Source organism: Heterodontus francisci, chromosome 9 (assembly GCF_036365525.1).
Source record: "Heterodontus francisci isolate sHetFra1 chromosome 9, sHetFra1.hap1, whole genome shotgun sequence".
In the NCBI taxonomy this organism is placed as follows: domain Eukaryota; kingdom Metazoa; phylum Chordata; class Chondrichthyes; order Heterodontiformes; family Heterodontidae; genus Heterodontus; species Heterodontus francisci.
The window spans coordinates 36,332,197-36,350,165 of record NC_090379.1 but is presented as its reverse complement, the minus strand read 5'-3'; the positions used below and the strand labels follow the sequence as shown (position 1 = coordinate 36,350,165).

General features: G+C 42.7%; 1 protein-coding gene across 1 annotated transcript in view; it reads left to right on the top strand.

The window, feature by feature from the left end:
- Window positions 1–225: 225 nt before the first annotated feature.
- prkcha (protein kinase C, eta, a) overlaps window positions 226–17,969 on the top strand; it is a 223,200-nt gene continuing 205,456 nt past the window's right edge. Inside the window, exons 1-2 of the mRNA XM_068038782.1 lie at window positions 226–807; window positions 907–1,319. Of these exons, the coding sequence (XP_067894883.1) occupies window positions 975–1,319 (345 nt within the window). The 5' untranslated portion in view covers window positions 226–807; window positions 907–974. The remainder of the gene's footprint in view (window positions 808–906; window positions 1,320–17,969) is intronic.

Here is a 17,969-nt window from a genome sequence, read left to right as displayed (position 1 = left end):
ACATGTGAAGCTATAGTGCTGCCACCCCCTCAGCGGAGGCAGGGGAAGTGCTTGTCAATCATCGATAGGGCGACACAATTCGTTCTTCAGCAGTCAGTCGTCAAATATTGCACCCTCTCAGCCAATCACAATTAAAGCTGGTTGTAATTGGCTATTTGCAACGCCAATGATTGACACAAGCTCTACTTTCTGGGAGTTGTAGTTCTGAGTCTTCAATCTCATCATTTACAAAAGAAAGGCAAGACTACAACCCCAGAATACTTTGCAAAATATACAAGTAAAATAACATAAGCATAAATGTGATTGTTTTAAAAAATATTAACAAGGTTTGTTAGTAAAGATTGAGTCACTAATTCAAAAACGCATCCCTTAAGATAGTACAGGCTTTTTCGGTGTGTGTTACTTAATGAAAAACCCAACACTTTCGGCAATTGCCATACGGAAATTTGACGATTGATTGCTTCCTGCTTCTCGTGCCCAAATGGAATGAAATAGCGAGTGGCTCCCGATCGCTCAGATTGAACAGTTCCGGGAAAGTGTTACAACTCAGGGCAGAGGAGCAGGGCAATACCGATCATCATTCCGTCATTCTGAAGATCTCTATTTAAAACTAAAGTGCCCTGGGTGGAAGTGTGGAATCAACTCCACAGAAACCTGCTTTAGCAAGAAAGGACTTTCAAGCGTGCGAGGAAATTCCAGACACCTGCAATGTTTACTCCTGCCGGACTCGCTCTATTAGGTGGCAAGAAGGGCAAATGAAGAAGTAACTTCGGGCAAAATCCAGATTCTCTATTCTTGCAACATTCGGTATGAAAGTTTTGCTCCGCGGTCAGGTTAAGTTGATTGTTTCTAGTAGTTTTGCTACTTTTAACTATCTCTTATCTTTGACTTTCGGATCTGTTACAGGAATAATAACCGCTACTCGCGATTCCCTCTGAAAGCCGAGTGTTATCGCACAGATTGCGTCTCCAAGAATGGTGGTTTTCAGTGGATCTCTGAAAGTGAAGATCGGAGAGGCTGTGGATCTGAAACCAACCCGATGCGCCCTAAGGCATTCAATATCCAGCAAAAATTACCAGTTACTGGATCCATATGTGATGGTGAAGGTAGACAACCGGAGAATTGGACAGACTGTCACTAAACAGAAAACCAGTCAACCTACTTTTAATGAGGACTTCAGCACCCATATCTGGAGAAGCAGTGAGATCGAACTGACCGTTTTCCATGACACCCCCATCGGATACGATGACTTTGTGGCTAATTGTACCTTGCAGTTCGAGGAACTGCTGAAAAATGGCACAAAAACTTTTGAAGGCTGGGTAAGCTGTTACTATTAGAGTTCAAATGGCTTTCATTATTCAGTAGAATATTGCTCCTAAAATACCATGCAGGCAGTTTTTGTAAATGGAAATGACCATTATTCTATAGCGAGTTTTTTTTTTTGGCTGATCTTCAATCCATATAGTCTGGTTTCATCTGCTCGGCCACATTACAGCTGTAATTAATTAAGAATATTCTTGTCTTTCAAAATACTTTAGGTTAATAAACAAGAAACTGTATAGATATAAGATCATAACATCCCCTCGTGTTAATGTAAATAATTTATATGAATCAAAATTTCTGACATGAAGCACAAAACAGGAAAAAAAATGTTGAGGAGGTTTGCAAAGTGAACTGCTCCTGGTGGCAAAACTGGGACCAAATTACAGTAGCTAAAACTGTCCAAGAACTTCTCAATGAGGTGGCATCATGTCTTTAAATGGAAAAGGAAAATCACGTGCATTCTGTACATGCATGCTGCCTACAACCATTTTAAAAATTCAGGCAAGCAAATCTTAGCACATAGGAGAGGTACAAGATAAATATGATCATCCTATGGATTAAGTCTGTTATAATACCCAAAGCTGATAGTTAAGAGAATTATTACAAATTCAAGAAAACGTTTGATGGATGGTAATTTAATCCTACAACCAGAAACTGAAGCAACATTTCTTCTGTGGTACTGGTGGACTTGTTATAACATCCAGAGCCTGCAAACTACAGTGAGCTGCTCACTGGAATGGAGTCCTATAGAGCAGGAAGTTTCCAAGTTCTAGATCTTTTCTGTTATGAGTTAGTTGAGCTACTGATCCACTGAGCTCAGAAGGGGAGTAAAAAATCAACGAGGGTTTCTGCTCGATCACAGTCTAGTGACTCCTGCTGAGCTTAAACAGGATTTAGTTCTGCTCCCCTCCTTCTTGTGTCTGAATAGCCTGGTGTTGATCATTCTGTAGTCCTGTGCATAAAGTACGGCCAGTTGAAGGAGGTCCTGGAGGGAGACCAACGTTTTGGGAACTAGGTCATGGGGTTATTTGAGCTGTATAGCCTAGCTCAGTCAGGTCATCACCCTAAACTAAACATGGGCACCTTTCCAGCAGAGGTCACTGGTTAGAAATCAAGAGTGGATTTCTACTATTGAGATACTCCCCACACTCCTAACCCAGGGGTGCTGAAGCCAATTGCAGTGCCCCAACTGCTGCCTGGCTGAGATAAGTTAACTAAGGATAGATTAGTCATGTGGGTATGGGATCAGCATGGCTGAGCCCCAAATAGTGAAAGACATTTACCCACAAAGCAGTTTGGGAAACTTATCTCCAACCTCTTGTTCCTTTCATTCTGCTACATCTATGCTGCTTTAATATTATATTTAATATAAATTACCACACACTGCTCGGTTAACCTTCATTAATGTGGATTCACCCTTTTCCAGTATATTCTATATTAGCAGATGACACCTCTGCATAACTAGAATCATCATCTTTTGCTCTTGTCTCTGTGTCTAGTTCTGAATGAAGCTTCAGTTGCATTTGATAGGGTGGGAGTGAAATGATCTCCCACACTGAAATTTTAACAAGCCATTAGTAACATTGATCTTGCATAAAATGCAGTTTCATAGCTGTCTCCAAGGAAGGGTGTTAGTAAGTGGAGAAACCAGTAAATGTTTATACACCAGTTTGCAGTTAGTTCAAGCTTTGTTTCACCCCAGTAAAAATATTTGTAATGACCATTCCTTTTTTTTTGGTCCTTTTGGACTATCCTGATTGCTCTGGGACGGCACAGTGGTGCAGTGGTTAGCACCGCAGCCTCACAGCTCTAGGGACCCGGGTTCAATTCTGGGTATTGCCTGTGTGGAGTTTGCAAGTTCTCCCTGTGACCATGTGGGTTTTCGCCAAAGACTTGCAGGTGATAGGTAAATTGACCATTGTAAATTGCTCCTAGTGTAGGTAGGTGGTAGGGAATATGGGATTACTGTAGGGTTAGTATAAATGGGTGGTTCTTGGTCAGCACAGACTCGGTGGGCTGAAGGGCCTGTTTCAGTGCTGTATCTCTAAATAAAAAATAAATAAAATATGTTGGATTGGATTATTTTAGCAAAGCATCACCTGTCCTGCCTCCTCTTTTGTAAGGTTGTGTGGTGTTGGTGAGAGGGGATTTCATGTCTGGATCTCCAATGAGGAGGTTCCAACTACTTCTGTATTTTCTCAAGCAGTACATCACATGGTCTGACTCAAGTCCTAATGGTGCTTAGTCCATGAAGTTGTGTTGGGAGCAGTATGTCTGGATACATTTTGCCACTAGCAGGAAGTGTTGTGATTATCTGAGATGAACAGGCTATCTTCACCCACTGGAGACAAGTGTAACAGTCAGGAATGTGAATCTGAGGGGATCTTAATGTTGGCCATAATTTTTGTATCCCCGACAGTGGCATGATTTGGAGTATGTTCAGAAGATGTATAGGAATATGCCAGTGCTGTTACATCCTGTACTACATTCATCCAACAAGGAGTAGTCAAATTTGTGGAGTTTGCATGTTACAATATATTTAGTGTCTGAATTTGAGCTAGCTGTTTTGCAGTTACATCCCAAATTGTGATTCTAAAGGTTGTTCTCAAATTTTCTCCATTATTTGGTCAGGATCATGCTCATCTGGTGCCTTTTTTTGGCTTTTGTAGAGTTTGCTGAATTGGAAAGGAGTGCAGTGAAAAAGGCAAAGATAGAAGTGCATCTTTCAGGCTGTGTAGAGGGACCAAGGCTCAAACCCAATTTCAGAGAATTGTTTACTCCTTGAGGAAGTACGGAAATAGAGCCAACTGGCTGAAGTGAAATTTGCTTGTCAGTTGATAGGGTGAGATCTTTCTCTTCTAGCAGAGCTGAGGCAATTTGCTGATGTCCTTCTAATACTAAGATTGCATCTACTTGTGGTAAATGTGTCTGAAATTTTTATGTTGCACTGTCTGACCTAGTGTTAAAATTCAGCAAAGTATTTGGCCGCAGCTCAGTGGTCGATTTGTTGATCTGAGTCAGAAGCTTGTAGGTTCAAGCTGCTCGCCAGATACATGAGCAAATATTCGAGGCTGACACACCAGTGCAGTACTGAGGGAGTAATGCACTGCTTGGGGTGCTGTCCTTCCAATTAGAAATTAAACCAAGACTCTGTCTTTCATCTCAGGTGGACATCTGCTGCTGTTATTTGAAGAAAAGCAGGGGAGCTTTCCTAATGTCCTGGCCAACAGTTTGCCCTCAATCAACACTGCTACAAAAGATTATCTGGTCATTTATCTTGTCTTATTGCTGTTTGTGGGACCTTACTGCTGCAAATTAACTCACTTTAGTTTATATTATAGTATTAACTACACTTTACATGTACATTGACTCTGAAGCCCTTTAGGACATTTGAAAAGATGGGAGATCCTATATAAATGCAAGTTTTCTTTTTTCTGTGCCTTTTTTTCTTGGGAGCGGATATCAATATATGAATATTTAATACTTATATCTAACTAAGTCACGTTAATTTAGAAGTTCTAAAAATTTGGCTACGGTCAGAACCAACTATGCTATTGTTCGTTTGGTAAAGACAAGTTTATAGTGTAACTGTTATAAAAATGACAATTTGAGATCTGGCTTTTGTAAAAGATCATTATGGCTATATTGAGCTTCAGGTGTACTGAGAAACTTGGAGGCACAGTAAGACTTATATTTGAATCCAATCTGGAATAATCAATGTTGTTTTTCTAAGGTAAGTGATCTGAATGCAGCTCCAAATGGACACTTCACTAAGTTAGGCATGAGACTACATTGGAAATCCTGCTAAGATAGGGCTGTGGAGTGAGAAATCGAAATGTCACACTGATGCAGTTGAGGTGCTCTTCTGGGGATAGGTCATATTAGAGCATGTTTAAGTTGGATTTAGCTTGTGCTATGCCTGATCTACACTTGGTTTGGATTTACCCAGTGAATAAATAGAAAGGAAGAACTTGCATTTAGGTAGCATCTTTCACAAGTTCAGGATGTCCCAAAGCACTTCAAAGCCAATAAAGTTATTTTTAAAGTGTAGTCACTCTGCTAATGTAATAACACGAGCCATTTTCACACAGCAAGGTCCCACGAACAACAATGAGATAAATGAGCAGGTAATCTGTTTTAGTGATGTTGTTTGAAGGATACATGTTAGCCAGGACACCAGAAACTGCCTTGCTCCTCTTTTAGGTCCATGAGAGGGCAGACAGAATCTTGGTTTAAGAACTCATCTGTAAGATGACACCAACAGCAGTGCAGCACTCCTTCAGTGTTGCACTGAGGTGTCAACCTACATTATGTGTTCAGGTAATAAAAACAGAAAGTGCTGGAAATACAGAGCAGGTCTGGTGGCATCTGTGGAGAGAGAAACCGAGTTAAGTTTTCAGGTCTGTGACCTTTTGTTGCCAGATCAGCTGTGTATTTCCAGCACTGTCTGTTTTTGTTTCAGATTTCCAGCATCCACAGTATTTGGCTTTTATTTTATGTGTTCAAGTCTTTGCAGTGGGCTTGAATCCATGACCTTTTTGCTCAAAGGTGAGTGCTACCACTGAACCAAGGCTGATGCCTTGACAAATGGGCTATATTTTATGATGGTGGCTCATTTAATCTAAAAAGTCCCGGTTCGAGTACTGAATTTCATGAAATTAGTTGATCTCAGCCAGGGCAGTGGCAGGAGCCAAAGATATGGCTTGACCTGGAAGTAACTAGATGAGCACAAGACTGGATTTGACTGTGTTGTCCCTTTTGCCCTGAGTTGCACTGCCTGCTAATATTTACAGTTTAAAACAAGCACGTGAGGAATGATTTCCTTTGGCAAGATGCTGAAGTGATTTGCACATGTGGAACTGTGCTTTAGAATGAGAAAATGAAAGGAAAACTATGGGGCTATGAGTAAGTGTGTGCTTAATACTGACTTTTAAAAAATTTGTTCATGGGATGTCAGCCTCGCTGGCTAGGTAGCATTTATTGCCCATCCCTAATTACCCTTTAGAAGGTGGTGAGCTGTCTTCTTGAACCACTGCAGTCCTTGGGGTGTAGGTACACCGATAGTGTTGTTAGGACGGGAGTTCCAGGATTTTGACCTAGTGACAGTGAAGGAATGACAATAGTGTGTGACTTGGAAGGGAACTTGCAGGTGGTGGTGTTCTCATGCATCTGCTGCTCTTGTCCTAGGTGGTAGAGGTCATGGGTTTTAGATTAGAGATACAGCACTGAAACAGGCCCTTCGGCCCACCGAGTCTGTGCCGAACATCAACCACCCATTTAGACTAATCCTACACTAATCCCATATTCCCACCAAACATCCCCACCTGTCCCTATATTTCCCTACCACCTACCTATACTAGTGACAATTTATAATGGCCAATTTACCTATCAACCTGCAAGTCTTTTGGCTTGTGGGAGGAAACCGGAGCACCCGGAGAAAACCCACGCAGACACAGGGAGAACTTGCAAACTCCACACAGGCAGTACCCGGAATCGAACCCGGGTCCCTGGAGCTGTGAGGCTGCAGTGCTAACCACTGCGCCACTGTGCCGCCCCGGCCACTGTGCCGCCCCGTCAAAGGAGTCTTGATGAGTTACTGTAGTGCATCTTGTAGATGGTACACACTGGTGGAGGGTGTGAATGTGGTTGTGACTGGGCTGCCAATCAAGCAGGCTGCTTTGTCCTGGATGGTGTTCAGCTTCTTTAAAACAATGTTTTTATGGTCACCATTAGGTTAGCTTTTTTAATTCCAGATTTATTAAGTGAATTTAAATTTCACCATCTGCTATAGTGGGATTCAAGGCCATATCCCCAGAGCATGAGGGGAGGCATTTGGATTGCTAGTCTAGTGACATTACCACTATGCCACTGCCTCCCCACTTGCAGTGCAACAATTGTAAGAAAACTATTCCCAACACTGATGCCCCAGCAAGATAGCACAAACAAAATTCACAGCCAACCTTTTTCCCAGGTGACAAAATTCTTGATGGCTTTCCAAAAATTTGAATCCTTTAGATAAGGTATATTAAAGGCCTGCTACCCAACTCAAACCCGGTGGGACCCGACAACATGTGTCAGGTTCGGGTCGGGTCGGGTCAGGTTGCACTTCTGGCTCCGGTATTTGGGCTCGGGCTGGGCCGGGTCGGACACACTCTATCACAGGTAAGTGGCTCTACTGTTAATTTAATTTTTGGACTAGAAAGGTGGTTTTGTTACAGTTATTTTAAGCTTGTGCAGATCAGCAACAAAGTGAAAAGTGGAAGGTAAGTTAACTGATAGTCAGGTTGGGTCGGGCGTGGAAAATATGGAAGGACTCTGGTCGGGCTCGGGTCAGGTTTTTCTTGGCAGACCCGAGCAGGCCTTTAAGGTATATGATACAGAATGTATTCTTCTTATCAGAGGCATAAGCAAATTTATTAATAAAGATGAAGAATATTTTTGTAGATTTCCATTATTAGAAACCGTGAACAGTTATCACTGTAAAGAGTTTCACTCTATTTGAATTCATTCCTTGTGGTTTCATTTGATTGTTTAATGAAGTTATGTAGCAGATGGCATGAGTCAGTGCCATCTAACATGGAGATTCATTCCCCACATGCATCTTTAGTAAATTTACACAGTAGGAGTCATTTGTTATTCCATTTTTTTAAAAGTGCAGTTTTGCTCATCTCCTGAGGTATAACATTTGGGGTTCAAGACCTACTGCAAGATTTGAATGCATTGACCCAGATTTTGCAGTCAGCAGCAAAAGAATGACATTAACCATTCATTCTACTTACAGTTGCCCACAGACTTTTTGTCGGCTTTTGAGCAACAACTTGCGGTCATCGGGGGTTTGATATTGCACGGCATCCTCTACAGGGACCTCTGTGGACAGGACAAGCACCAGCATGTCTTTTCGACAACCCGAGGCACAGAGGGTCTAAACTAGGAAGTGAATTTAAACCATGCACAGAGAGGGAAAGAAATGTGGGATTAAGAGAGAGAAATAAGAGAAAAATTAAAAGCATTTAAAACATTTTAATTTTGAAAAAAATCTTGAGCAGTAAGTAAAATCTGAAGGAATGAAACTCCATACTTGATAAATAGCACAACTTCATGCCTTTCATGTGTTCCAATGTCAAGTCTCTTAGCGAGATATTGAAGCTTGTGGAGGAGCAGGGCAACTCTGACAGCAACTTCCTGATTTATGCATTGAACGGCAGATGTACGGACACCAGAAGTTGCTGTCTGATACCCTCCTTAATAATGGTGGGCACTTACTGTTATTCTAACTGTAAAATCCAGGCTGTCGTCAGAACTGATACTCCAGTGCATTACTAAAAAAGAAAGATTTGCATTTATATCAAACTTTTCACAACGTCAGGACGTCCCTAAGGGCTTTAGCCAAAAAGGTACTTTTGAATTGTGGTCACCGTTGTAATGTAAGATTTGTTTTTAATTCTTTCATGGGATGTGGGCATTGCTGGCAAGGCCAGCATGTGTTGCCCATACCTAATTGCCGTTGACAACTGAATGGCTCGCTAGGCCATTGCAGAGGGCATCTAAGAGTCAACCATATTGCTGAAGGTCTAGAGTCACATGTAGGCCAGACCAGGTAAGGATGGCAGATTTCCTTCCCTAAAGTCATTAGTGAGCCAGTTGGGTTTTTAACGACAATTGACAGCTTCATGGCGCCATTACTGACACCAGCTTTCAATTCCAGATATTTATTCATTAAATTTATTAATTAATTGAATTTAAATTGGGATTTGAACCTGTGTCCCCTGGGCATTAGCCTGGGCCTCTGGAGTACTAGTTCAGTGACATTACCACTACCTCCTCAGTGCACAAATGTGGCAGCCAATTTGTGCACAGCAAACAGTGCTGTGTTGATTGAGGAATAACTATTGGCCGGGCTACCTGGATTAACTCACCTGTTCTTCTTTGAAATAGTTCCATGGGATCTTTTATATTCACCTGACAGGGCAGACAGGGCCTCTGTTTAGCATTTCATCTGAAAGATGGCAGTTCCAGCTGCACTCCCTTGGCACTGCACCTTGGAGTGTCAGCCTAGCATTTTGCCCTCAGGCCTCAGTGGGACTTAAACCCACAACCTTCAGACTCAGAGGTGAGAGTGCTACTAACTGAGCCACGGATGACACCTACTAAGGGAGGTGACACTCACTTGAGCCCTGCCTGCTGCTTCAGATGAACATAAAGGTCTTGTAGCTGTATTTGAAGACATCTGGTATCTTGGCCAACATTCCTCCCTCAATCAATGATGCACGAAATAAACTGATTATTCATTCACTCATTGCTATTTGGAGGATCTTGCTGTCCATTTGCCTACAACAAGTCACATTTATGTAGTGCTTTTCTTTCCTTCTTAATGTCATAAAATATCTCAAAATGCTTCACAGCTTGGGGTTAGACCCAATTAGAGAAAATTAGGGGAGGCGGCTGAAGGTGCTAATGAAGAGAAGTAAGGAGGCATTTGAAGGTGGGGAGAGATATAGGAAGGTGGAACAGTTCAGAAAGTGAGTTCCAAATACCAACAATTTCAGAGAATAAGCAGTTGACAAGAGGATATGGAAAGGGACATATAGGTGGAAGTGGTTCCAATCATCGGAAGAAATGACCATGAGATGAATTTTGATGAGGACCGTGATCTTGATCCTTACATACTGAGGGACAGGGAGCCAATAGAAGTTGCGCTGATAGGTGAACAGTTATTTCATGTGCAGTGGGGGACAAAGCTGCAATAGGTTGTGAGTAATGTAGTTCTGGATGAGTTGAATTTAACTTAGGGTGCAGATTAGAAGGGCAGCAAAGGGGTATTGGGAAAGTTGAGACTGGAGATGACAATGGTAAGGATAGAGTTTTTGTACATTTTTTTTAATTAGTTCATGGGATGTGGGTGTTGCTGGCTAGGCCAGCATTTATTGCCCATCCCTAATTGCCCTTTAGAAGGTGGTGGTGAGCTGCCTTCTTGAACTGCTGTAGTCCTTGGGGTGTAGGTACACCCACAGTGCTGTTAGGAAGGGAGTTCCAGGATTTTGACCCAGCAACAGTGAAGGAACAGCAATATAGTTCCAAGTCAGGATTGTGTGCGGCTTGGAGGGGAACTTGCAGGTGGTGGTGTTCCCATGCATCTGCTGTCCTTGTCCTTCTAGGTGGTAGAGGTCGCGGGTTTGGAAGGTGCTCTCAAAGGAGCCGTGGTGCGTTGCTGCAGTGCATCTTGTAGATGGTACACTCTGCTGCCACTGTGTGTCAGTGGTGAAGTGAGGGAATGTTGAAGGTGGTGAATGGGGTGCCAATCAAGCGGGTTGCTTTGTCCTGGATGGTGTCAAGCTTCTTGAGTGTTGTTGGAGCTGCTTCCATCCAGGCAAGTGGAGAGTATTCCATCATACTCTTGATCTGTGCCTTATAGATGGTGGACAGGCATTGGGGAGACAGGAGGTGAGTTCCTTGCTGCAGAATTCCAAGCCTCTGACCTGTTCTTGTAGCCACAGTATTTATGTTGCTGGTCCAGTTCAGTTTCTGGTCAATGGTAACCCCCAGGATATTGATAGTGGGGAATTCAGCGATGGTAATGACATTGAATGTCACAAGGAGACAGTTAGATTCAGTCTTGTTGGAGATGGTCATTGCTTGGCACTTATGTGGTGTGAATGTTACTTGCCACTTATCAGCCCAAGTCTGAATATTGTCCAGGTCTTGCTGCATCTGGACTTGGCCTACTTCATTACCTAAAGAGTTGTGAATGGGACTGAACATTATGCAATCATCAGCGAACATCCCCACTTCTGATCTTATGATGGAGGGAAGGTCATTGATGAAGCGGCTGTAGATGATTGAGCCTAGGACATGCAATGTGATAGAGTTGGCAACAGGCAGTGTTTGAAGTAGAAGTAGGCAGCCTTGTTGATGGACTAGATATGGGGTTTGATGCTCAGCCCAGGGTTGAGCAGGGCACTGTGGTTGCAGTTAAGTTGGCTTGGGTTAGGTTCAGTTTATCCGAGAAAGGGAATGGGTCCAGGGAATGGCGTCTTTGGCAGGAGCAAAACAGGGTTGCTTCAGTATGGCCAATGTTCAGTTACAAAATGTTGTGGCTCATCCATAACTTGTCATTAGATTTAAGGTCAGACAACATGGTGACAATTGGGGATTGAAGATAGTCATGGAAGAGGTACAGCTGGCTATCATCTGTGTAGGTATGAAAACTAGTCCAATGCTTAGAGATACTCACCCAAGGAGCAACATACAGATGATGAATATAATGAGCCAAGGATGGGATCTTGGAGCACACTGGAGGTGACCATGTTGGAAAGGGAGGATAAATCATTGCAGGAGATGTGCTAGTTACAGTGGGCCAGATGGAACCGGAATCATAAGAATGTAGTGTCACACAGGAACAACAGTTGAGGAAGATGATGTGACAGACCATTTGCAAGTACAGAGAAGTTGAAGGGAAGGAGGAGGAAGGATAATACATAATAGTCACTGTAATACAGAATGCCGTTGGTGACTTTGACTGGAAGGAATTCAAACAGGGAGAGGTGGGCACTAAGTTGGATATTTCAGAACCTTCAAGCAGAAAAAGATGTTGAGATGAAGCAGGATTTGGAGAAGGATGGTGGGACTAAGAGTTGAATTTTTAAGCAGCAGGATGATGATCACAATTTTCAAAAAGGGAACTATGCCTGACGAGAGGGAGTAATTAACAATATTGGGAAGTGTTGGGTCTAGGACGGCTAGTTAGGTAATCAAGCATTGAGTTAGCAATGGGTCAAGAGAACAGGAATTGGGTATCTTGAAAGACATAAGTCTGTTGAGGACTGGGGTAGAGATGGGGGGAAAACTATAGAATGATATGAGATAGGGGATGGGCTGAGAGTGGTTCAGAGGAAATAGGGCCTAGAAAAGATTGAGGCCGCTGAGTGAATCATCAATACCAAAGAGACCAAAAAGATCCATTACTTCTTGCAACTGTATCAAATGTGACAACAAAAGTTGGTGCTTTTCAAGGTAATTCATTGTGCGTGAAGAGCTTTTGAGATAAAGCAGAGAGCCATAATGTGGTGCTTATATAAACTTTAATTTTTATTAAACTAATATGACACTAAAGTAGGTGGGATAGTAAGTTGCAATAAAGAAATAAGAAATCTACAAATGGATATGGATAGATTAGATAAATGGGCCAAAATTTGGCAGATGGAGTTTAACATGGATAAGTGTGAGGTTATCCATTTTGGTCGGAAGAATAGAAAGGCAAATTATTATCTAAATGGAGAGAAACTTCAGAGTGCATCGGTGCAGAGGGATCTGGGTGTCCTCGTGCATGAATCGCACAAAACTAGTTTACAGGTACAGCAGGTGACAAGGAAGGCAAATGGAATTTTGGCATTTATTGCTAAAGGAATAAAGTATAAAAGTAGGGAAGTGTTGCTGCAACTGTACAAGGCATTGGTAAGACTGCACCTGGAGTATTGCGTACAGTTTTGGTCCCCTTACTTGAGAAAGGATGTAGTTGCATTGGAGGCAGTTCAGAGGAGGTTCACTAGATAGATCAGGGATGGGGGGCTTGTCTTATGAAGAGAGATTGAGCCGTTTAGGCCTTTACTCTCTAGAGTTTAGAAGAATGAGAGGAGATCTAATTGAGGTATATAAGATGATTAAGGGGATTGACAAAGTTGACATAGAGAGGATGTTTCCTCTTGTGGGGCAATCTAGAAAGAGAGGTCATAGTTTTAGGATAAGCGGTAGCAGATTTAAAATAGAGATGAGGAGAAATTACTTCTCTCAAAGGGTCGTGAATCTGTGTAATTCACTACCCCAGAGTGCGGTGGATGCTGGGACATTGGGTAAATTTAAGGAAGAGATAGACAGATTTTTAATTAGAAATGGATTGAAGGGTTATGGAGAATGGGCAGGAAAGTGGAGTTGAGGCCAAGATGAGATCAGCCATGATCGTATTGAATGGCGGAGCAGGCCCGAGGGGCTGAATTGCCTACTCCTGCTCCTAGTTCTTATGTTCTTTATATACTTAACTCTCAATGTATATGCATTCCAATTTTATTTCTGAAAGCCTAATTCCGAAATTAGGGTTAAACCCCTGCCAAAATCAGAAAGTGTCAATGTCTGTATACAGCAATTCTAGTGTGATGTACAGAATGTCTTTCCTTGTTTGACTTGTGGAGCATTTCCGTACCTACCCCTTACAATAGACTACATTAACAGAGTGAACCTTTTGGTTGCCTGTATTGCGTACGGTTAGACAGCTGGGTGAAATTCATGGAGGAGGGAGTACTCAGGATGCAGCAAATCCCACACAACAACTCCTTTAGAATTATACTTTGAAGACCGCTATAAGCATTTATTATTTACTTGAAGTATTGTGTTTGATTTCTTCTAAAATTGCTGTTAGTTTAAACTCAAATGTATTTTGATTAGGAACATTCTGTTTTTTTAAAATTTTTGGCTCCAAAAAAAGTACAGATTTGAATGCAGCTGATTTCATCAGTGTGAAAATCAGAAGGGCTCCATATGTATTAATATTCATAGGGCTTATTCACATCGAACCACGAGCCCAGAACTGTGTTGACTGCAAATCCTGGGATCCACATATTATTTTATGGAACTAATATGCATGAGTTGTGTGGGAGGGTGTGTGTTGAGGGAGGATCATGTGGTCACAGTGTATTTTTTCAGGAACAACTTAGCTGAAAACACTTACTCAGTTGCTTAAAAAATAAGAATATGCAAACCTACAATCCAAGCTTCTATACATTATACCCCAAAACAGCCTTATATTTGGTTGTAGTGTGTCCAAGACATGAAATAAGAGCCTTTACAACAGTATACTGAATCCACATAGCTGTCTTTGTTTAGCTTTGCACATATATGTGTTATAATGGAGGATGATATGATCACAGAATATTGTTAGTGATTGAATATCTTAAACCAATGCAATACAAATAGACACCTACAATGTCTGCATGTTTATTAACTGTTGCTGGTTGCTTTTGCATTTGACTAGGCAGTGAGAGGCTAAGATGTGTAGACTAGGAAGGTCCCAAGTTGAATCCCCAGTTAACTTCTCTGATCCTATTCCTTACCTTCATTACTGTAGTGATTCTATAGTTTGCGTTTAAATTGTGGCCCTTTCCTAGACTGCTTTGTGGGCCATTGCTTGCAAACCTGCAATTATATTTGGGATAGCTCTGTCATATGCAACATTACGCAGCTTAAATAGTTTGAAGGGAATTTTAACTCCCAAAAATGGGTGGGTTAGGATATGGGATGTAAAAAAAACTTTTAAAAATCTTAAACCCAAAGCCAACTTGCCCATTTCTGGCTTTAATGGGGGTGGGAAACCAATCTGCTCCCAGGAGAAGGGTCACTCATTTAAATATTTAAATAAAGTTGCATGCCTCATCTGTATTTTAGGCTTAACCCTGGCTGATCGGGTTTCCTAGGCCCCGGGAAACCTGGTAGCTAAAGGGAGGTGAGGATTGCTGTATGTCTTTCCAGCACTGCTTGTGGGCCAGGAGAAGCAGGAGTGATTCCTCCCGCTCCCCAAGTTAACCTGCTTCCCTTCCTGCAATTGGACATCCAACCCCTGCTCCCCACAATCGCCAGCCTTTCCATCTCTGCCCCAATCACCCCCTCGACCCTACGAGCCACTCTGCACCACCACCCCTCCCCCCCACCCCAACTCACCAACACCATCGGCAGCAGCCCCATGAACTTACCTGCTCCTGGACTTCGACTGCTACTGGTGCATTCCTTGCCTTGATCACCAGGGAGCCAAGCCTGTCAATTATTGTATTTTTCCCTCTACAATTTTGTTTTCTATATTTAGCAATATGTTTAACTGAGGTGAGTTTTTCGGTTTCTACTCGAATAATGGTCTCAAGGTACTTGCTACAAGTCTTAATGTGGCAACTTAGTGATCCTAGAATTGTCGAGGATAATATGCAATACTAATTTACTGCCTGAATCCACATAGGACAGATGTGATTATTGTGGAATTATAGGGCTTTTGCTGCTGATGAAAATTTATTGCAAATCTTTAAAAAAAACAATTGCTGCACAACATAATACGGGGTTTGTGGTGGGTGGGGGACAGCACAGGTGGAATTTTAGCCCCCAAGGACAGGTGGATTGAGCCAGCTGGAGAAACCTTCAACACACCCACTTCTGGGTTTAATGTTGGTGCGTCTGGTTGAGTAACCTACTCACTGGAGATGCGTCGATGATTATCATAGTGTATTGAGGCTATTTTCAAATGATTACAACAGGGATTTGTATTTAACGACTCCATCACAGGCTTCCTGGGACTTGGGAAAACATGCCAGTGAAATGGAGGCAACAGTGAGTGGCACTTCATGGGGTTGTTTAAAGTTCCGATTGCACGGATATGAATAAAGGCTCAATGCGAACAGCTCCTTTCTCAGTTTTCGCTGGCAAACATTTTGCAGAGTTCTTGTGATTGTAGGCCTGTTCCAGAAATTTGGAGGCTTTCAAACAGACAACATTAGGAATTGCAGGGAGGGTGGGGGTGTGGGGGGAAGCATGGAGGTTCATCATCATCCATAGCAGCAATGTCATGCTGTGGAGGGAGCTTCAGGTGCTCAACACAGATCTGGAGAGCGGAGCAGAGAACAGAACAGGAATTCCCAGTAAGTACATGTCATAAGCTCGCATTGATTAAGTCTTTGATGTGTTTCCCCCTGGCTGGAGAGCATAGAACTAGGGGTCATAGTCTCAGGATAAGGGGTTGGCCATTTCAGACTGAGATGAGTAGAAATTTCTTCTTACAGGGTTGTGAGTCTTTGGAATTCTCTTCCCCAGAAGGCTGCGGATACTCAGTTATTGAGTATATTCAATGCTGAGATTGATATTTTTTGGGGCACTGAAGGAATCGAGGGATGTGGGGATAGGGCAGGTAAATGGAGTTGAGAAGATCAGTCATGATCTTATTGAACAGCAGAGCAGGCTTGAGGGGCAGTGTGGTTTACTCCTGCTCCTATTTTTTTATGTTCTTAGTAGAGAACAACAGAAAAGAGAGCAACAGAAAGGCCGAAGTCGTAGGGGGCAATATCGATGCGAGAGAGTCTAAAGACAGAGGATCAGGTTCCTTGACATATCTGAAGAATAATGCTTCTGCAGGCTCAGATTTACATGTCTAGTGGTTGCAGACATCGACAGCCTTCTTGAAGAAGAGCAACCCACTGCTGGACCTAGTGGCCACGCATTGACCGTCCCTGTCAAAGTCACCACTGACCTCAATTTCTTTGCCTCTGGCTCCTTCCAGTGCACCACCATAGACATCTCGAGGGTCACTCAGTTGTTTTCCAGGACGTTGAATTATATCAACTTCCCCTGTGATGCCAAAAGCCAGAATGAGCAGGCAGTTGGATTTGTGACACTGTAATCAATGGTACCCTGTACCTGTGGGAATCCAGACAAATGCGTGACAATCCGAGGATGGCCAGATCAACCAGGAGGTTTTATCAACTGCAAGGGATTTCGTTCCATCATTGTGTACACTCACAAGAAGCGGTTCATGCAGGTATGCACCAGATTCTCTGGGACCTGTCATGATGCTTCTCTAGTGCCGCAATCCAATATTCCAAACCTCTTTATCAGGAAACAAAATTTAAGGGCTGGCTTGTAGGAGACCAGAAATACTCCCTTCAACCTTGGCTCATGTCATCTGTAAGGAACCTCACAAGTGAGGCACAAGAGTGCTACAATGAGAGCCACATGACCACCAGGTATGTTAATTGTATGCAGCTGATGGGCATTAACTGGGGATTCACATGTGCTCCTAACAAAAGGAAGAGTCTGAAACTGGTTGTTGGGTTAGGAGGTGCATGTTTATAATGTGTATCTGTGTAAATATATGCTGATAAAAGTGTGTAAAGGATTGGCTCCAGTTCTATCCTTCACCACCTGGCTTTCTGGAGTATAACAAGGTGTATCATCAAGCAAGCCATCGGCATGTTGAAGATGTGCTTCAGGTGACAAGATAGGTCTGGAGACATCCTTCAGTATTTGCAAGTGAGGGTGCCCAGAATGATAGTGGTGTGCTGAGTCCTGCACAGTATTGTACAGCAGAGAGGATTAGAGATGAAGGATGACCAAGGCACTCACCAAACATCTGATGATGAGAATATTGAAGAGGAGGAGGACTAGGGTGATGAGCTATATGTGAATAGGTCACCCATCGCCATACCAGCTGGGTGCAATGCTGCCTGGGTGCCAGGGCTGGCTTAATAGTTCAAAGCTTCTGCTAGTAATTCAGTAGGAAAAATGAAATCCTCTTGCTCATTTGATTGCAGTGCTTGAAGCTTCATGGAGGTGGTCAGTCTCTCCATGGCAGACATTCCTATATTTATCTCTGACACCAATCCACTATTGTTGGAGTTGTACTTCTCCATCCTCAGAGTGTGCGGGAGACCTCTGTCAGTGCCTTGCAAAGTTACTGCTATACTCTTATCTTCTTCCTTCTCAACAATGGCCACTGGGGTTCAGCATTTGTGTCCAGCTGAGCAGAGCTTGGAGAGGATTGTGGATTCTCCACAGCTGTCCCTGCCAGCAGTGTAAGCTTGTGCTCACTAATAAATTGTGAATCTACAGGTGAAAACCCAACTAAC